Source organism: Hyaena hyaena, unplaced genomic scaffold (assembly GCF_003009895.1).
Source record: "Hyaena hyaena isolate Hyena2069 unplaced genomic scaffold, ASM300989v1 scaffold_285, whole genome shotgun sequence".
NCBI lineage: Eukaryota > Metazoa > Chordata > Mammalia > Carnivora > Hyaenidae > Hyaena > Hyaena hyaena.
In genome coordinates, this window is record NW_024080917.1 from 1,441,419 (window position 1) to 1,458,593 (window position 17,175).

Sequence of the window (17,175 nt, forward strand, 5' to 3'; positions counted from 1 at the left end):
CCCCCCCCCCGGGCGCGCCCCCGCCCCGCCCCCCGGGCGCGCGGCCGCCTCTGCCCCAAATTGGTCTCAGGCACACCGTGCTCTGCCTTCTCCCCCGTGCGGGGCACACGCACAGCACCGAGCCCTGCACGAGCCACACCCGTTGTGAACCGGTCCAAGCCTCCGAGCCACACATGCTGTGGAACCGGCTCAAACCCCGTCTGGGTTCAGGCGGCCCTCACCCTGAGGTGCGCCCCCGGGGGCCGTGTGCACCGTCCTTGAGCACCCCGACGTCTCCCCTGCCCCGCCCGCAGGTCCACGCCGTGTCCCAGCGTGAAGCACGGTGACGAGTGGGGTGAGCCCGCGAGGTGTGACAGTGGGGACAGTTGTCAGTACTGCCATTCCCGCGCGGAGCAGCAGTTCCACCCGGAGGTGCGAGCCCCAGGCCAGGCCCACAGCGGGTGGCTGGGGGCGGGAAGGGCGGGTCTCCTGCCGGTGTCTCTGGGTCCCTGCGAAGCTCTCCGGTCCTGCTCTTCTCGGGGAGGATCCCAGATCCCGGCAGCACCGCTGTGTCCGCCCCGCGATTCAGGGTTTCAGGGGGCGATGTCGGCCAAGGGCGGGGCCTCCCCCCCTGGGCGGGGGCGGGGCAGACCAGGCACGAGCTCCCAGTTCTGACCTGTGGGGTGGCACGCGGCCTTAGCGTCCGGGGTTCTCCTCGGGGGTCGTGTAGACGCGCTGACCTCCGTCTCCAGCTGCCCCAGAGGCTGAGCCAACACCACGGGGCCCAGAGCCCCCACCAGAAGTCATGTTGTGACTATTCGGGGCGGCCCCAGACCAGGTAAACAGACACCTACCAGCCAGGCCTCCCCCCACCCCACCCCCGGAGCTGGTCAAGGCCAGCCCTTCCTTTGGCACCAGCAGGGTGCAGACAGTTGGAAGTTAATGCTTGGATTTGTGTTAAAAACAAACCAGTAAGGGGCGCCTGGGTGGCTCAGTGAGTTAAGCAAATGACCGGCTCGGGTCATGATCTCACGGTTCGTGGGTTCGAGCCCCGCGTCGGGCTCTGTGCTGACGGCTCGGAGCCTGGAGCTGCTTCGGATTCTGTGTCTCCCTCTCTCTGTGCGTTTTCCTCACTTGCTTTGTCTCACTCTCTGTCAAAAAAAATAAATAAACGTTAAAACAGCAGACCAGCCCTCTTCAGGTTTGGGAGGGTGTGGGGACCAGGGTGGGTGGGGGGCAGGCCTAGAGGGGGGGCCGCTGGCGCACCTGCCGGGGGGGGGGACTGGCGGGGGCCCGCAGGGACAGGGATGGAGCAGTCATGGCAGAGAGCGGGTACCGGGGGCAGGTCAGTGCCCGGGCCCGTGAGGGGCTGTGCCGGCCAGTCGGGAGCAGGAGGCGCCGGGTTCTGGCCGACGTCTGCTCCTGGCGCGAAGCACGTGCCGCCCAGGGAAGGGGCTGAGCAGCGCTGGGCAGGGCCCGCCTGGGCCGCTCCTAACTCTGGCGAAGGCCTGGCCTTCGCCGCCTGCCTGTGTCCCAGGCCCTGTGATTGTCTCGGGTTAGGAGGTTAGTCTTCCGCTTCCTTTGCTGACTGTTCGCTTGTTCGCTCATCCGTTCAGTGTCTAAGACTCCGAAGCCGCGCTTGCTCACGCCAGAGGCGTGTAAAGAGTTCCGCCTCCACTGCGGCTCTGGGGCCCCGAGGTCGCTGTGTCCCCGTGCACCTCTGCGGCCCCTCCAGTACTGGGAACGCTTAGCCACTTCCTAGGCGGGCGGGGGGGACTTAAGGAGCACAGGACGCTGAGGATTTCAGCTTCGCTCTTTACGTCCCGTGAGCGGTTCAGCCTGGACACGTGACTTGGTGGCACTATTGGGACTGTCACACATGCTTGTGCCCCGGGCCCTGCTGGTACTGTTTGTTTGCAGGTGGCACGGATGCGGGGACGTGTTGCGGGGCACCACGTGACCTCCGGGCTCTGCCATCTGCTTTCCGGCCGCAGGCCCAGCGGCGTCCGTGCCCTTCTGCGAGGCCGAGCAGGGCGGAGCCCAGCGCTGTGCCCAGTGAGGCTCTGGGCTCCCGGGAGGGGCCGCCTCTCCTCTACCCTCCTGTTCCCTTTGAGATTCTGCTGTTCAGAGATTCTGTGCTTTAAGCCTCATGTAATGTGACAGCCTCCTGACGCTGTACGTTCTGAGTTGCAGCCCTTTTGAGATTGCGTTTGTCTGAGGGGTTTAACATTTCAGTGCCGGCGCTCAGCGGGTGGGTGAAGACCCCAGGGAGCGCGTGGCACGTGCGGGGGGAGCAGGGCAGGTGGCCGGGACGACTTCCGGGGTGTGGATTTGGGGTCTGGCGGAGCGCGGACGGGCCTGGCGTGCTGTGCGGCCAGAACCGAGTGTGGTTGTCGTCGTGAGAGTGTCTGACTCTAGAGAAAGGAACGGGGCTGGTGGTGGCGTTCGCGCGTGTGGCCGTGACAGAGACGTTGTCGAGTGCCTGCTGTATACTGAGCACTGAATTGAGTGTCTCAGAAAATCCTAAGTGGCAAGCTTGACTTTGTGTGTGATTTTTTTTTTTTTGTTAAGTTTATTCATTAATTTTGAGAGAGACAGAGAATCCCATGTGGATTCTGTGCTGTCAGTGCAGAGCCCGATGTGGGGTTCATTGTTGAGAACCATGAGATCCTGACCGGAGCCCAACCGACTGAGCCACCCAGGCACCCCCATGTGTGATTTCAAGGACAGCCAGGCCTGCTCTGCGGAGAGGAGAGGATTCTGGGGCCATGGCGTGTGGGACAGGGGTCGCGTCCACACCCCCTTTCCAGCAGACACGTTGCGGTTTGGAGCTGGGTCCTCTGGGTTCCCGTGGAAACCCACTCCCAACCAGCCCTTTGTTTTGCTCTTCGATTGTATTTATCGTGCTTTCTCTCTGCTGCCCAGATCTACAAGTCTACGAAGTGCAACGACATGCGCCAGACTGGCTACTGCCCGCGGGGCCCTTTCTGCGCCTTCGCTCACGTAGAAAGTAAGTGTGTGGCGCCCCATCGCCCCATGGCTCGCAGCCCCCCCCAGGCTGCCCGGACGCCTGGGGAGGGGGGGCGGGAGCTGCCCGCTTGCCCTTCAGGGTCACATCAGGCTGCCCCCGTCCAGACGCCACCCTGCCTCGTGGCCGGCGCTGCGGTTCCTGGGGACAGCCACCAACTCCAGGTCGCCCTGCCCCAGATTTCACCGGGAAGGGCGGCCAGTCCCTGCCGCGCTTCCACATCTTTCTGTGGCGCCGTGGCCGCCTTCCCCTGTGGCGTGGGGAGGGTGTCATCAGCGGGCTCCCTCCCCGGTTTGGGGCCCCCTGGACCCGAGGCCGCCCGCACGCAGCTCCGTCTCCAGCTGGCGCGCGCTCACGGCCCGCCGCCTCCCTCTGTTGACAGAGAGCCTCGGGACGGCCAACGGCTGGGGCTGCCCGGCGCCCGCCCGCAGCTCCGCGGCCAGCAGCGGCCCGCCTGCTCACGTGAGTGGACGGCGTCCCGTGGAGGGGCTTCGGGAACGGCTGGGGACGCGGACGGGCGTGGGCTCTGGGTGACTCGGCCGCACGGTCTGCCTGGAGGGCAGGCGCCTCCTTCTAGAAGCCTGCGAAAGCCCCGTTGAGCTCTGGCCGGGGCCGGCCGCCCCAGACACGTCGCCAGCACGTGAAACAGGCTCTGGGGCTGAGCGTAGGGAAGGGGCCCTGCGTCCGGGCGGGTGTCCTCACAGGAGGGTGGTCGTGGCACGAAGGGGGGCGTCTGGGCGGGGCAGGCCCTGCAGGTCTGCTTCAGGCGTCGGGAGATGCGGGGGTGGGGGGCACCTCGGGGAGGATGGTCCTGACCCGGCCAGACCTCGCGTGTGTGAGGTGGACGACACGGGGGCCCCCAGGCCTGGTGCCCTGCCCTTCAGCCCGGCGGCGTGGCGGGCTCCCCTCGTCGGCGAGAGGAGGGAGGTGGCTCCCGGGTGTTGATCTGCCACGAAGGCGTTCCCTCGGCCAGGAAACGAGGCTCAGGCACCTCCCCATCCACCTCCCTTCCCGCTCTCTGCTTTTCCTCTTTAACTTGTTATGTTTAAGTACACTTTTTTGTTAAGTTACTTATCGAGAGAGAAAGAGCGAGCGTGCGCGTGAGCAGGGGAGAGGCATAGCGAGAGGGAGAGAGAACCCTAAGCAGGCTTCCTGCTGTCAGCACAGAGCCGGACTCCGGGCTCGAACCCACAAACCAGAGCTGACATCACAAGTCAGACGCTCAACCGACTGAGCCACCCAGGCGCTCTGCCCCCGCTTGGCACTTTTCTAAAGAAAAGAGAGAAAAGAGGGAAGGCGAGGAGAGCTTGGCTGGACTTTACGGACAAGGAGCCGGGCAGGGAAACGCCGGCTGGCGGCCTGTCCTGCGCCTCCTGCGTCTGTGGCAGGAGGCGGCACAGCCATCGTGCGTTCCAGGCGGGTCAGCGCGCCGTGTCCCCGCCCCCCGCACGCGGGCATTCACGTCCCCTCCCGTGACCACAGAGCCTGAAGCGCAGAGAGATCGCGGGCCTGCTGTGTCGCTGCAGTCCTGGCTCTGGAACACCGAGGGGGCCCGGCCTGACCCCTCCTCGCCCCAGCGGTGACCTCGCCCCAGCGGTGACCGTCCCTGTCACGGGCCTGTCCGTGAGGCCGGGCAGCCGTCCCCCTGGGGGGACCCAGCAGAGGAGAGCTGTGGACCCCCCGGAGCACAGCAGGGCGCTGGGTGGGGCAGGAAGCTCCCCTCCCCCATCTTTGTGGCTCCCCGGGGGGCGGGGGATGGTGGCAGTTGCGGGCTTAGGTGGTGGGCACGGGCCACTGGCTCACCCCCCCCCCGGGGCCTGGGGTGAACAGAGCCCCCGTGGGGCAAGCTGCTCAGCCCCACGAGGCCTCTGTTCTGTGCTTTTCATTATTTTGAAATTTAAAAGCCCGATCTGCTAAGGGCCCCTGGTGGCTCGGTCAGGTAAGCTTTTGACTCTAGATCTGAGCTCAAGCCTTGATCTCAGGGTCGTGAGTTCAAGTCCCCTGGCTCATGCCCGGCACGGAGCCTACTTACAAAACGCGGATGGGGCAGAAAAAGTCAACCTGGAGGACACGATGGGCGGCGGGAGCCGGGCTGCGGCGCGTCCCCTGCTGGTGGAGACGGGAGCCGCAGGGTGCTGGTCACGCCGCCTTGTAAACGCGCTCGAAGCCCTTGCGTCCTTCACTTGGAAGCGATTATGCTCGTAGGCGTTTCATCTCCGTCAGAAGTAAGGACGAGGCAAGCAAGCGCTCTGTCGCTTTGGGGCCCTCGGCGCACCCGGTCGGGGGTCTGACTTGGCCCCGAGCCCTGGGTCTGCTCCCCGAGGCCTCCCGCTGCAGGGGCCCCTGGAGGCGCCAGGTGGGGCAACCCCAGGGCACCGGCCCCGAGGAGGCGATCGTGCTGGCGTAGACGTGGTGTGGGGAGGGCCTCTCGTTCATTGCGGGCCAGTCCCTCCCCCGACCCCCAAGGATCGACTGCAAACCCCGAATCTTGATGTGCGCATAGCGCATGTCCCCTGCCGCGTTCTTTTCGGTGCAAACGGTCTGTAAATGGCGTTAAACATGAGAACTGCGAGCCTCTGACGCGCGCTTACAGACCTTCTCCGGCCACGCGCCCGCCTCACTGCGTTTGCGGCCCCTCTGGGGGCGGCGTCCTGGGCGCCGGACTCTATAAGGCTTGGGATCCCTCCGTTACCAGCGGGCGGGGGAGGGGCGCAGCGTCTCCACAGCAGGCTTTGGGGCTGGCTATCCGCGTGTCGCGTGCCTCAACGCGACCGTGCTGTGAGATAGAAATGCCTGTTGCGCTCTGACCCCGGTTCCCGACACACAGCCCCTAAAACCCTCGTTTCCTGGGGGTACAAACATCTGGTGTTGAGGGTGCCTGGGGGGCTCAGGTCACGATCTCGCTATCTGTGGGTTCAAGCCCCACCTCGGGCTCTGTGCCAACATCTTGGAGCCTGCTGGGTATGCTCGCTCTCCCTCCCTCTCTGCTTCTCCCCTGCTTGTGTGCTCGCTCGCTCAGTCACTCTCTCGCGCACTCTCTCTCCCTCAACATAAACTTAAAGGAAAAAAAAAAAAAGATTAAAAATCAAAACCTCTTCTGTGTTGTGGAGGGGACTCTGGGTGGGCTCCTCATATCTCGTGGATGGGGGCCGCTCGGCAGAAGGGCCGAGCGTGGTTAGAAGCTTGGAACTCTCTGCACCGCCCCACGTGATCCCAGGGCGGGCAGGGGCCGCAGACGGAACTCCCCGGACGAGCCCCACCCGTCCTCGCAGGGTGGGCGCCCCTGCGCTCGGGCCCCCGACTTCACCCGCCGTGTCTCCGTCCGCCGTAGTCTCTGCCGTAGTGTATGTTGTATGATAAATCAGTAAGTGCTTCCCTGGGCCCTGTGAGCGGTTCTAGAAAACGGCCAAACCCAAGAAGCGGGTGGTGGGAAAATCCTGATTCGGGGCCAGTTGGTCAGAAGTCTAGGTGACGGCAGGGGGCCGCTGCAGTGGGGGCGTCTTCAGGGGCTGACCCCAAGCTGACCCAGCCCCAGCAGCAGGGAGCCCTGGGTTGCGAAGGCAAACAGAACGGTTTCAGGATAATCGTGCTTCACGGTATCACTTGGCCTGGAAGTACATTCACATCTGCGGCCAGTGACTTCCGAGCCCCTCCCCCCATGCTGCAGGTGGGGTCACCCCTGGACAAGAGAGATACGGGGAACCCTGAAACATCAGGATGACCTCCGGGTCGAGTGCCGTGTATAAGGGGCCCCGGTCGGGGCCTGCGTGGACCCCTTTTCTTCCTCCTCTGCGTCTGGTGTTCACTCTGGGTCCTTCTGCAAACCCAGAAGCCAGAACCTAAAGGGAGAAGAAAGGCCAGGCCAGGCGGACCTGAGCCACCTCTGCAGGTTCACGTGTTGTAAAATTAGTCATAAAAATGCGACGCTGACTTTGCCCTTCGATCTGAACGACCCCTGGGTCTGCGGCTTTCCTGCTCATGCCTGACCTGGGGGAGCACTGGTGCCCCAAGCGCTCGGAGCGGAGCCGTCATTGGGCCCAGGTTTCCTGGCAGGTGGCTCCTCAGTCAAGATTTCTGTCTGTGTCCGCGCGGGACAGATGATCCCCTCCACCCTTTCATGTTCAGTGCAGGGCCTCTGCAAATTAAACCGATACAAGATAAGCAGGACAAAAGGCTTATTGCTTGTCCGTATGGAAGGTTTCACGCAGGGGAAGTAAAGACCCCTTTGGGTCTAAGCAGTTAGACCTGGCGGCTTATGTCCCCTTTACCAGAGAGTGGGGATCAAGGGGGAGCCGGACTAAAGGAGTTTCTGCTCCTAGGGAGGTGAACCGGGGGACGGTAAATGTAGGGGGAAGAGGTGTCGGATCAGGGGTACGTGGACGCAGCCCGGAGTGTCGGGTGGCTGAGGGTCGTCCCCCTGCCGGTGTGGGAGAGGCGAGGGGCGCCCACTGTCAGCAGTTTCAGGGGGATGATCCTTTGCTTCAGGAGAGGCTTCCCAAGACTTGCCCAGCTCTCCAGGCTCAGGTCCCACGACCTCTGGTCGCAGGGGGTGCAGGTCTCACACCCTCCTTCACGCGCACCGGCCTGGAGGTTAGAGGTCAGTAAGCAGGTGCGAGACGGACGCGGGAGAACGGACGGAGGGCGGTGACTTGAACGCCTTTTCTGTTTGCCGAGTTCTCCGTCGGCGCATTTGTAAACTGTGCCGCTCTGTGCCGACGCTGGTGCTTTTCTGTTGCAGGCGAAGCGGAGGGAGTCCCCTGCCGAGGGCAGCCACAAGGCCGCTGAGCAGGACAGCAAGCAGGTACCGCCTGGAGGCTCCGTCGTGCGCTGGGACTCGCGCTTCCCTCCCGACCCGGAGCCCTGTGCGCAGCGTCCGTGCCGGGCGTAGCTCGCGTTTCACTTGTGTTCTTCTTAAACCAGCCCGCTCCCCGAGTCCCCTGTCTTCACGTCCAGAACACGTTCGTGGTGTTCTTTGGACACAACAAAACCAAAACCTCCCAATGTTTTCCTCCGGGGAGTAAGGGGCGCCCTCCGCCGCCGTCCCTGTGGCCTGTGTGTGGCCGGGCGCTGCCCTGACTGCCCCGCGGATGGGGCGGCGCCAGCCACTCCCCGTCCAGAGCCGGGCGTCCTCACGTTGGGGCCGTGGGGTCGGCACTCCGAGGCCACGTGGGAGGTGCCCGTCCTCGGCCTGTACACGGCCAATGACTGCCCGTCTCGTTCTGCCCCCACCGACCCCCTCTCCCCCAGGTCCGGGTGTCTCCCCATTTCCCCCTTTTCATAACGTCACCGCTCACTGATTAGGACGGCTTCGTCTGAACTTGATTTCCCTGGTAAAGACCCCGTCTCCAGGTCAGGTCACACTCCAGGGCTCTGGGGGTCAGGAGCCCGGGAACGAGGGGACGCAGTGCAGCCCGCCGCCGCACCCAAGCTCTCCTGGGCTGGCCTCTCGGGGCTGCAGTAGAGACTCGCCGCTCCCACGTCACGGCCCGGGGCCACGTGCACGTCTGAGATCGTCACAGGCCGGAGCTGCGTCGTCCGTCGCTTCCTCTGCGCGTGTCGGCCCAGGGCCTCTGTTCTCTGACGCAGCTCCCCGAGGCTCTCCGCGCCCGCCTGCCCGTGCTAAGGAACACGGCCGTCCTGGCCGCACTGCTGCCCGGCCCCGGCCCCGGCCCCATCCGACGAGGCCCTGAGCCTCCGGACAGCCGGGGGCGCGGTGCAGCCAGGCCGCCGAAGCCCCTCCCGGCCGAGCACATCGCCACCTGTTGGTGGTCCTTCCTACGCGGGCGGCACGCCCTGGCCCCTTCTGCCACCCCCTCAGGACCCTCCTGACGTGCTCTCTGCTCTTAGGGCCTGAGGCCCGCAGGGGAGCTGAGGGCGGGCTGCAGCTTAGTCATTCTGCCACCTGTTAAAGACATTAAAGTGGGTTAGAGCTTCATTCCAAACCTGAAGCAGGAAATGTTAGCAAGGACGCAGCCAGCGCGGGGGGCAGGGAGCATGCCCGGCTCATCTGCGGGCCCCTCCCGCCTGCGCCCAGAGACACCCTCCATCCCACCCCGAAGCCAGGCTCCAGGGACAGCGAGGGCGCAGCGGGAGGGCCGGAAGGCCAGCGGAGAGGCTCCACGGCCCCCGCGTCTCCCCGCAGCCCTCCATTTGAAAGGTTGCGTGGCTGGAGATCAGCCCTCTGGGGACCCCTCCCTGGCCAGTCTGCTCCAGCCAGGCGACGCCCCAGCTCCTCCATCCCGGAGGGTGTCATTCTCCGTATTCACGATGCAGTGCCTCCTGACATCTTTGAGGGACGTGGTCCTCTGCACTGCGACTCTTTGGGTGGGTGAGGTCACAGCGGGCACCCGTGGCCCCTGGGCAGTGTGTGGGGGTGGCTGTGACGTGCCTCGGAGTGTCCTCGCTGCTGCCGCCCTTCCCGAGGGGCCGGATGTGCACCTGCCCCGTGGTGCGGAGATGGCCCACCTCCGGCCTGGGCCCCCGGAGCGCTGCCGACCTTGCCGTCCAGCCTGATGCAGTTTGACATCACCACAGCCTCAGGCGCGCACTCCCGGCCCGTCTCAGGGTCTGTCACTGGGGCCTCCTGAGCACTGCCGGCCGATGGGGACACGGGAAACTCTCAGAGGAACTCTGCTGTGCCGCATTCCTCTGTCACAAAACCTGTGTGTGTGTGTGTGTGAGAAATTTCACTTAAGCCAACAAACTAGTAAAATCCTGCCCCCCTGTGGTTGTGCAGCCACCCCCCCCCCCCCCAAGTGAACTCCTGCCTCATTTTGAAGCAGAAACCAGACGCCGCACATTTGCCTTCCACGTGGCTCGGGGCCCTGGTCTCAGAGCGACGGTGGGTGTGGCATGGACACAGCCGCGTGTGGAGCCCCGGCCCTGGCCTGCAGCTCTGTCCTGTCGGGTCGGTAGACGGCTGCTCCCCGGGCACAGCACCGCCCGCGCGCTGGCTGTGTCCTGGCCCGGCTGGCTCTTCTTGTCTGTTCCATCGCAGATCAGAGAACGCGCGATGCCCAGATTTTACCCGAGTGCCGAGCCGAGGAGCGAAAACCTGAGACCGTAGAGCTGGTTTTCCCTTCCCGGAGGCTCTGTTGTCTATTTGTCTCTTTTTTTTTTTTTTTCTAAATAGACTCTCTTTTACTGTTTGAGAGACAGAGAGAGAGAGAATCCCAAGCAGGCTCCGGGTAGCCTGACACGGGGCTTGATCCCACGAACTGAGATCGTGACCTGAGCTGAAATCCAGAGCTGGACATTTAACCCGCTGAGCTCCCGGGCGCCCTCCTGCTTCGTGGGTTGTTATCCTAGATCAGCTGTTGGAAACCATTTCTGCAGAAAAGCTCACTGGATCAGACACTTTGTAGCTGCATGTGTTCAGTTGGGGGTGTGGGGGAGGGGGAGGGGTTAGCCAACAGTGACTCCGCCCATCCCGCTGATCGCAGCGGCTCAGCACTGAGAGAGTCAAGCTGCTTTATATTTTGCTTTGGGATAGAAGTCGGATGACCGCCCCGTCCGTGAGTGCGCGCTGCCGGCCTCCCCCGTGTCCACCATCACCGCGCCGTCACAGGGCTCTTGGGTGTGCGCAGCCGCTCACCTCGTGTGTCTCTGCACAGAAGCACCTGGCCGTGTCTGCGGTGGCCCACCCGCTCGCCCCCAGCCTGGGTTCCAGCGTGGCGTCCAGCGCCGGCTCCGGCAGCTCCTCCCCGGCCGCCCTGCCCACGGCCCCCCGCGCCCACCCGCCCGAGCCCGCCCCAGGTAGGTCTGAAACTTCCCTCTCGTCTCCCCGACTTCTCTTTGCACTTAGTTGTGTATTTTCAGGAAGGATCTAATTCAGGACACGTTGTAGATGCATTTTGGTCGTTTGTCACTTCGCTGTGCTGCCCGTGATCTGGAAACCCTGTCCCCTGCCTCTCTGAGAGTCACAGGCTGCAGAGGGGACTGGAGCCGTGGGCCAAGGCCGCCGCCCCCAGGCGCTAGGACCAGGGTGGAAGGGGCGTGGGGATGTGGCCGGCTGAGGGCCCTTAGCCCCCGGGAGTCCTAGAGGGTTTGGGGACCGATGGCCCAGGTGATCGGAGGCAGGCTGGGGGGAGGGGCTGTCCTGAGAGCCAGGAAGAGGGGTGGGTGTGGAGCTGGGGGGAGACCTGTGCAGGCCCCTGGCCCCTCAGGCCACGTCTGGCCACACCTGCAGACGCTTGCGTCGCCAAGCCTGTCCGAGCCCCCATCTCTGTCCGTTCAAAGGGAAACTCGGCAAGGGCTCTGTTTGTGGCGCCTTCCACATCCTCCGTGCTGGGCTGGGCTGGGCAGGCGTGGCCGCGGGTCCTAGAGCACACGTGTCCTGGTGCCTTCTTCCTGGTGCCGGTGGACGCCGGCTCTGCATGTGTTTCTGCGTCAGTGCACAACCTCGGCTCCAGGCAGTGATCGCATGCACGTTGTTTCCCATCCCCCAACACCTGTGGACGCCGGTGAAGCCACCAGCAGTTGGGCCGTGGCTGAGATGTATGTTGGGGACGACGCCAGCCAAGGCGAGGGAGGAGAGGTGTCCTGTTAGTGGCCATTTAGACAGCACATCCTGGACTTGGAAGGGCCATCAGAGCACCTGGCGTCCCTCGTGCGGATGTGAAGGACGCTGGGCAGGTGTGCGTGACCTTGCTGCCCGTGTCTCGGCCGCCTCCTGGGACGCTTCCACCGATGTGGGGCTCCCACCCCTGTGCTCATTCTGAGTAGATGCCGCAAAGGGCTACTTCTCTAGAAGCCCGGGCGCGTCTCCCGCACAGCCCACAGTCCTGCGTGGGCTTCGCTGCGGGCTGTTCCGTCTGCCAGAGAATCCTCTGGTGTCCAACTTGCCCAGCCCTCGGGGGGGGGAGGGTGGGAGGGCGTCCTTGACGAAGCCACCCCTCCCCCTGCTGGTGCTGCTGAGCCCTGACCCTGTTTCCTTGCCCTGCACAGTTTCATGCCCCGCCCCCACCCCCACCCTGTGCTCTGGTCTTTTGTGGAGATCCTGTCCTCTTGACTCCTGCCCGGGCTCTGCCTTAGACTCGGGGAGTGGTTCACGTCCTTACATGCTTCGTACGGCACATCCTGTAGGTTCTCTTTTAAGCAAAAGTAGAATGGGTGCATTATTTTACGTTGACTTGGAATTGAGGAGGAGTGAGGTGTCCTTCCTGCACCCCTTTACCCCAGAGGCCTTTGGGTGCAGGGTCCTGGGCTTACATGCGCTCGACTTGGCTGATGGGCTTGAGAACTCAGCCCTCAGACTCAGGAGCGCTGATGGAGAGCAGAGGGCGGGGCCGAGGTGTGAGGTCATGCTGCGCTGGTCTGAACTTGGGACGGGAACCAGCCGGCCATGAGCAGGTTCTCTGCCCACGCGCGGAGCTGAGCAGTTAGTTGTCAAAGATCGGAAATCTCAATTACACGCCTCTAGAGCACGTTCGATTCAAGGCACCCGGCTAACACTTAGAGGGAGACCCGTCTCGGTGGCATGGGGTGGGGGGGCGCTCGGCTGACACACGCGGAGGGAGACCAGGTGGCGCGTTCACACAGCAGTCCTTTGGTTACCCCCGGGAACTGATGTGGAAGGTCATCGTGCAAATGGCGTGCTTCATTTTGTTGTTCCATGTTATATGTGTAAAAAACACTTTTTTTTTTCTTTTTGGGGCGCCTGGGTGGCTTAGTCGGTTGGGCGTCCGACTTTCGCTCGGGTCATGATCTCGCGATTCGTGGGTTCGAGCCCCGCGTCGGGCTCTGTGCTGACTGCCGGCTCAGAGCCTGGAGCCTGTTTCAGTCTGTGACTCCCTCTCTCTTACCCTCCCCTGATCATGCTGTCTCTCTCTCCTAGAAATAAGTAAAAACATTTAAAAAAATTAAAAAAAAAAAACCACTTTTTAAAAAATAAGCCTAATTTCCCCAAGTTTAAAGGTAGTAATAGTAAAATGTGAGTATGGCAGGGAAGTACTTAGGTAACTGAAGCCGCCCCAATCAGGCAGGGCCGTCCTCGGCTCTGCTCTCCCGAGTGGACGATAGCACTCGATGCACCCGTGCCTCTGGGGCTGTGTGGTGACCCAGGGCGGACAGTGTCTGCAGCCGTTGTCCAGCCTTCAGGGGGTCCTCAGGCTGGTTGCACGAGTCACCATTTTGCAGTTTGTTCTTTCATTGACACGTTTCACAAACCGGGTACCCAGAGGTGAAGGGATTGAGTCCTGTTCAGGATCCACACGGTCTGTTCACAGAACATGGCTGCTGCTGGTAAATCATGAGCTGCTGCCACAGCAGGGTCCCCCTTTCTCAGACCAGTCTCCTGAGCCCCCGGGTCAAGTCGTGTCCCAGTAACAGGGGCCCCGGTTAGGAGAAGTGACGGACTCCTCAGAGCTGCCCTCTGGACCCGGAGGGCCGTTCTGAGCTGTCGTTTTGCCTCCGAGGACCCCAGGGCTCAAGGGCTCCTGGACCCAAGTCTGCCCTACCTACTTAGAGGCTGGCGGGTATAGACCGGGTCCTTTTCTGCTCGTAGTCTGGTTCAGGCTATCTTGTCACTAATGCACGGCTGCAAAGAACAAGTAAATTCTAAAATAAATAGGTCTGTTTCCAGATGAACTGTGTATGCAGTGGGTTTAGTGGAGCCATTTCAGGGCCATTTGACAGAGTCCGTTTCCTTTGCCTTCCCGCCCTGGGAGCAGGCTGCCCGTGGAAACAGTCCCCTGCAGAGCTGGCGGCCTGGAGTGGCCGCGGGGCTGCGGACAGCGGGCTCCCCGTGACCTCCGAAGGCAGAGGTCATGACTTGTTCATGCTGACGGCTCCCTTGTGTGCGTTTTCACCCGGGGGTCCGCCCCGAGCCAAGATCCTGCCTTACCTGAACAACAGCGGCCTGCCTGGCGAGGCCCCCGCGAGCACCCGGGCTCGGGCCTCGGGCTCGGCGCCGGGAGGGGCCCGTGCTGGGGCCGGGGGCTGCGGGGCCGGGGGCTGCGGGGCCGGGGGCTGCGGGGCCGGGGGCTGAGCGCGCACCTGCGGGCTGGGGCGCACGCGGACAGGTGCGGCGGGGGCGGGGCCAGGTACGTCATCGGGGGCGGGGCAGGCCCGAGGCCTACGTCACCCGGGGGCGGGGCGGCGCAGGGGGGGCGGGCCGCGGGCTGCGTTTGAATCGGCGGCGGCGGCGCGCGAGACGGTGAGTCAGCATCGTCGGCCCCGCGCCCTCAGGGTGAGGGTCGTCGTCGTGCGGAACCGGCTGTGCGTCCCCGGCGAGGTGAGAGCCAACCCCCGCGAGGCGCGCCAACCGCCCCACGTGCCACCTCCCTCAGGTGGGGTGCGCCCCCCGCCCCCTCGCGCTCCCCGGGGCGCCTTCCCCGCAGGTGCGCCCCCTTCCTCTGCAGGGGCTGCCCGGACCCGCTCTGGGCGCCGGGCCCGGTGCCGGGTGTGACCGCGGGGTCAGCGCCAGCTTCCTTGCGGGCTGTGCCGGGAGGCGGAGGCGAGCGTACCCTGCCCGGGAGCCCGCGCCGCCGAGGCTTCTCGCGGGGGCCCCGCATCCCCCGCCGCGGTGGGTCGCGCTCTCCCCGCCGAGGACCGTCGGCTGCACTCCGGGAAACTGAGGCCGCGGGGTGAGCGGTTTGCCAGGTGCGTCACCCTGCGGTCAGGGCAGGCCGGCCTGCGGCGGTGGGCGCGCCGGGGAGGAGCAGGCCCGGCCCCTTGTTCCGCCCTGGGTGCTTTGTCCCTGAGCGCCCCTTGACCCCGAAGGACCGCGACGCCTCTTGAATGTGCTGTGTCACGTCAGGACCGGGGTTTTGCCCGGGCCGTTACTCAGCAGCTCTCCCGTGATTTCTCATTAACATCTGGGCGGTTCCTGGTCGTCGCGCAAGGCGGGTTTTGGGTCAGATGGCAGAGCTTACGTAATTCGGTTCAGCTGCATTTTGAACGTTAAAGTCTTTTTAAAAGTCAATTCTTGCTTGAAGAGAATACCCCAGAAGACTCGGGTCTGACTCAGAGCCAGGAGGTGGAGTAGCTGCGGGGCCAGCGCCGGGACTGGGCAGCCGGGGGCCCCCGGGTGCGGGCTGTGCTGTCCTGTGAGGGCTGGCTCCTCCGTGTCCCCCTCCGGCCGGGGGCTCCTCTGTGCTGAGTCATGGGGTGGGGGTGGGGAGCATGATATGGTGAACCATTTCAAGGTGAGGAGAGGTTCCGGCTTCAGCCTCTCTTCCTCTGTGTATTTCTGCTTTTGTTGTCCAGAAAGTGGTTCTGGAACTTCGTTGGCGTTAAAGCACTCCACTCCTAAGCCGTCCTGTGACCCCAGGTGCTGAAAGCTGAATCAGCGTTGTCAGGCCTGGCTGACCTGCAAGTCCTGGAGGGAGGCCGGGGGCGGGGGCGGCGGCACACCAGGCCAGTGCAGTACTGGCCTCGGCATTCAGTGCCGACAGGTGGGGGGCAAAGCAGGTGGTGTGCTGGGGGGAGGGCAGGGCACTCTGCACCCGGTGCTGGTGCTGCATGAAGTGCCAAAGAGTCCCGTGGGTTGTGGGGCTGAGCAGGAGCTCTCTCAGGACGCTTCTGGAAGCCGCACCTGGCTGCCGCCGGATGGGAGGCTGAAGGGCAGAGGAGGAGCTGGGGGGTAGGGGCCTGGCCCCAAGTGTCCACCAGGGCGCCAGGGGCGTCTTCTTTTTGGACTCTTGAAGTGGCCAGGCTGACCTCCTGGAAAGGTCACTCTGGGGACAGTGCAGGTGCGGACAAGGCCAGCCTGCAGAGATGGCTGGAGCTTGGGGCCTCACCGGTGAGGGGTCAGGGAGGATGGAGGGACCGAGGGCTCCCGCCATGCTCCTGCTCAGTGTGTGGGCCTTGGCGCGTCCACTCGAGGAGGCACCCGTGTCCCGAGTTTGAGAAGCTGCCAGCAAGGCGGCCTTGCTGGGCCACGCCGGCCTCGGAGGGTTAGGGTGGCTGATGCAAGGCGCGTGTGCGTGTGGAGCCTACATGGGCCGGGCCACTGTGCTCCCCAGGAAGGGTGGGTGGGAGGGCTGAGGATTGGGCCCTGGTGGAGGAGGGAGAGAGACCGGGGCCTGGGTGCCAGCTGGAGGGCATGGCTTGGCAGTGGTCTGGAGCGACGTGGGAACAGGAGTCAGCGAGGGGCGGGCCGGAGAGCAAGCGGACCCTTCGACAGTTCACAGCGGCGGGCGGGGGTGGGCGGGGGAAGGGGGACAGTCTGGGACCCGCTCCTGTAGAAGGTGCCTATTGGGGCACTAGAGTCTGTTCGCGTCCCCCATTATCATGGGGTGAATTATGTGCCCCCAGAAGACGGGTCTTTGTTCTGCACCTCCCCCACCTGTCTGTGAGCGCGGCCGCGTGGACGCAGCCTCTGCAGGTGCAGTCAAGGTAAAGCGAGGTCATCGGCGTGGGCCCTGATCCAGCGTGACAGGGGTCCGGGTAAGCAGGTACTTTGGAGCCGACACGGGAGGGCGGCCATGTGACAGGGAGGCAGAGGGTGGGATGGGGTGTCCGCCGGCCCCCAGAAGCTAGAGTGCACCGTTGGAGGGCACCCGGCCATGCGCCCCTCGCCTGGACTCCGGCCCCGGGGCCGCAAGAACTTGTGAGCGCGTGCTGGGTCAGGCCCCCGGGGGACCGGCGGGCGGGAGGCGCCTGCTGTGAAGAAAGGCTGGAGAAGCAGGGGTGGGAGCCCCCCAAGGGGCCGGTCCCACAGGCAGGCGGGCGGGGTCTCCCCGAAGTGCAAGGGCTGCGGGTGGGGGGTTGCCGCTGTGGGTTCCCTGGCTCTCCCAGCCTTGGCCTCCTTGCTCTTCAGAGTGATGGGATTTGGGGGTGCCGGCGCATGGGGGCGTCTGGACCAGCTGCCGCCCTGCATGCTCACCTCCTTTCTGGAGGAGACCCTCGAGTGTCCCTAAAGCCTGTGTTGGAAGAGGGCAGGCCCAAGGCGGGCCAGGGTTCGTGCCCTCACAGCACGCCCCACTCGTGCTCCTGGCTGTGGCCGTGGAGTGGGTGCCGCAGTGGGGGTGAGACAGACCTCGCCAGGCGGCACAACATGCTTGTGCCCAGACACCGGGTCCCCACACATCCCCCTCACATGCCACGGAGGCCGGAGCCAATGGCTCACGGACGGCGGACGCGCCTGCTGCGCTCTGGGAACTTGAGCATTTGGCTGCCTGCAGGTGGCCGCTCAGCACCAGTGTCGGGTGAGGGGCTGTCCCTGT

At 64.4% G+C, this 17,175-nt stretch overlaps 1 protein-coding gene across 7 annotated transcripts in view; it reads left to right on the forward strand.

Annotated features, from left to right (window-relative positions):
- UNKL (unk like zinc finger) overlaps nucleotides 1-17,175 on the forward strand; it is a 36,251-nt gene that overhangs the window by 13,928 nt on the left and 5,148 nt on the right. For 6 of the 7 annotated variants that reach the window (XM_039246795.1, XM_039246796.1, XM_039246799.1 and 3 more), the window contains 5 exons: nucleotides 294-411; nucleotides 2,905-2,989; nucleotides 3,390-3,469; nucleotides 7,746-7,808; nucleotides 10,621-10,762. In XM_039246795.1, coding sequence (XP_039102726.1) covers nucleotides 294-411; nucleotides 2,905-2,989; nucleotides 3,390-3,469; nucleotides 7,746-7,808; nucleotides 10,621-10,762 — 488 coding nt within the window. The remainder of the gene's footprint in view (nucleotides 1-293; nucleotides 412-2,904; nucleotides 2,990-3,389; nucleotides 3,470-7,745; nucleotides 7,809-10,620; nucleotides 10,763-17,175) is intronic. The other variant, XM_039246797.1, reaches the window with a different exon arrangement.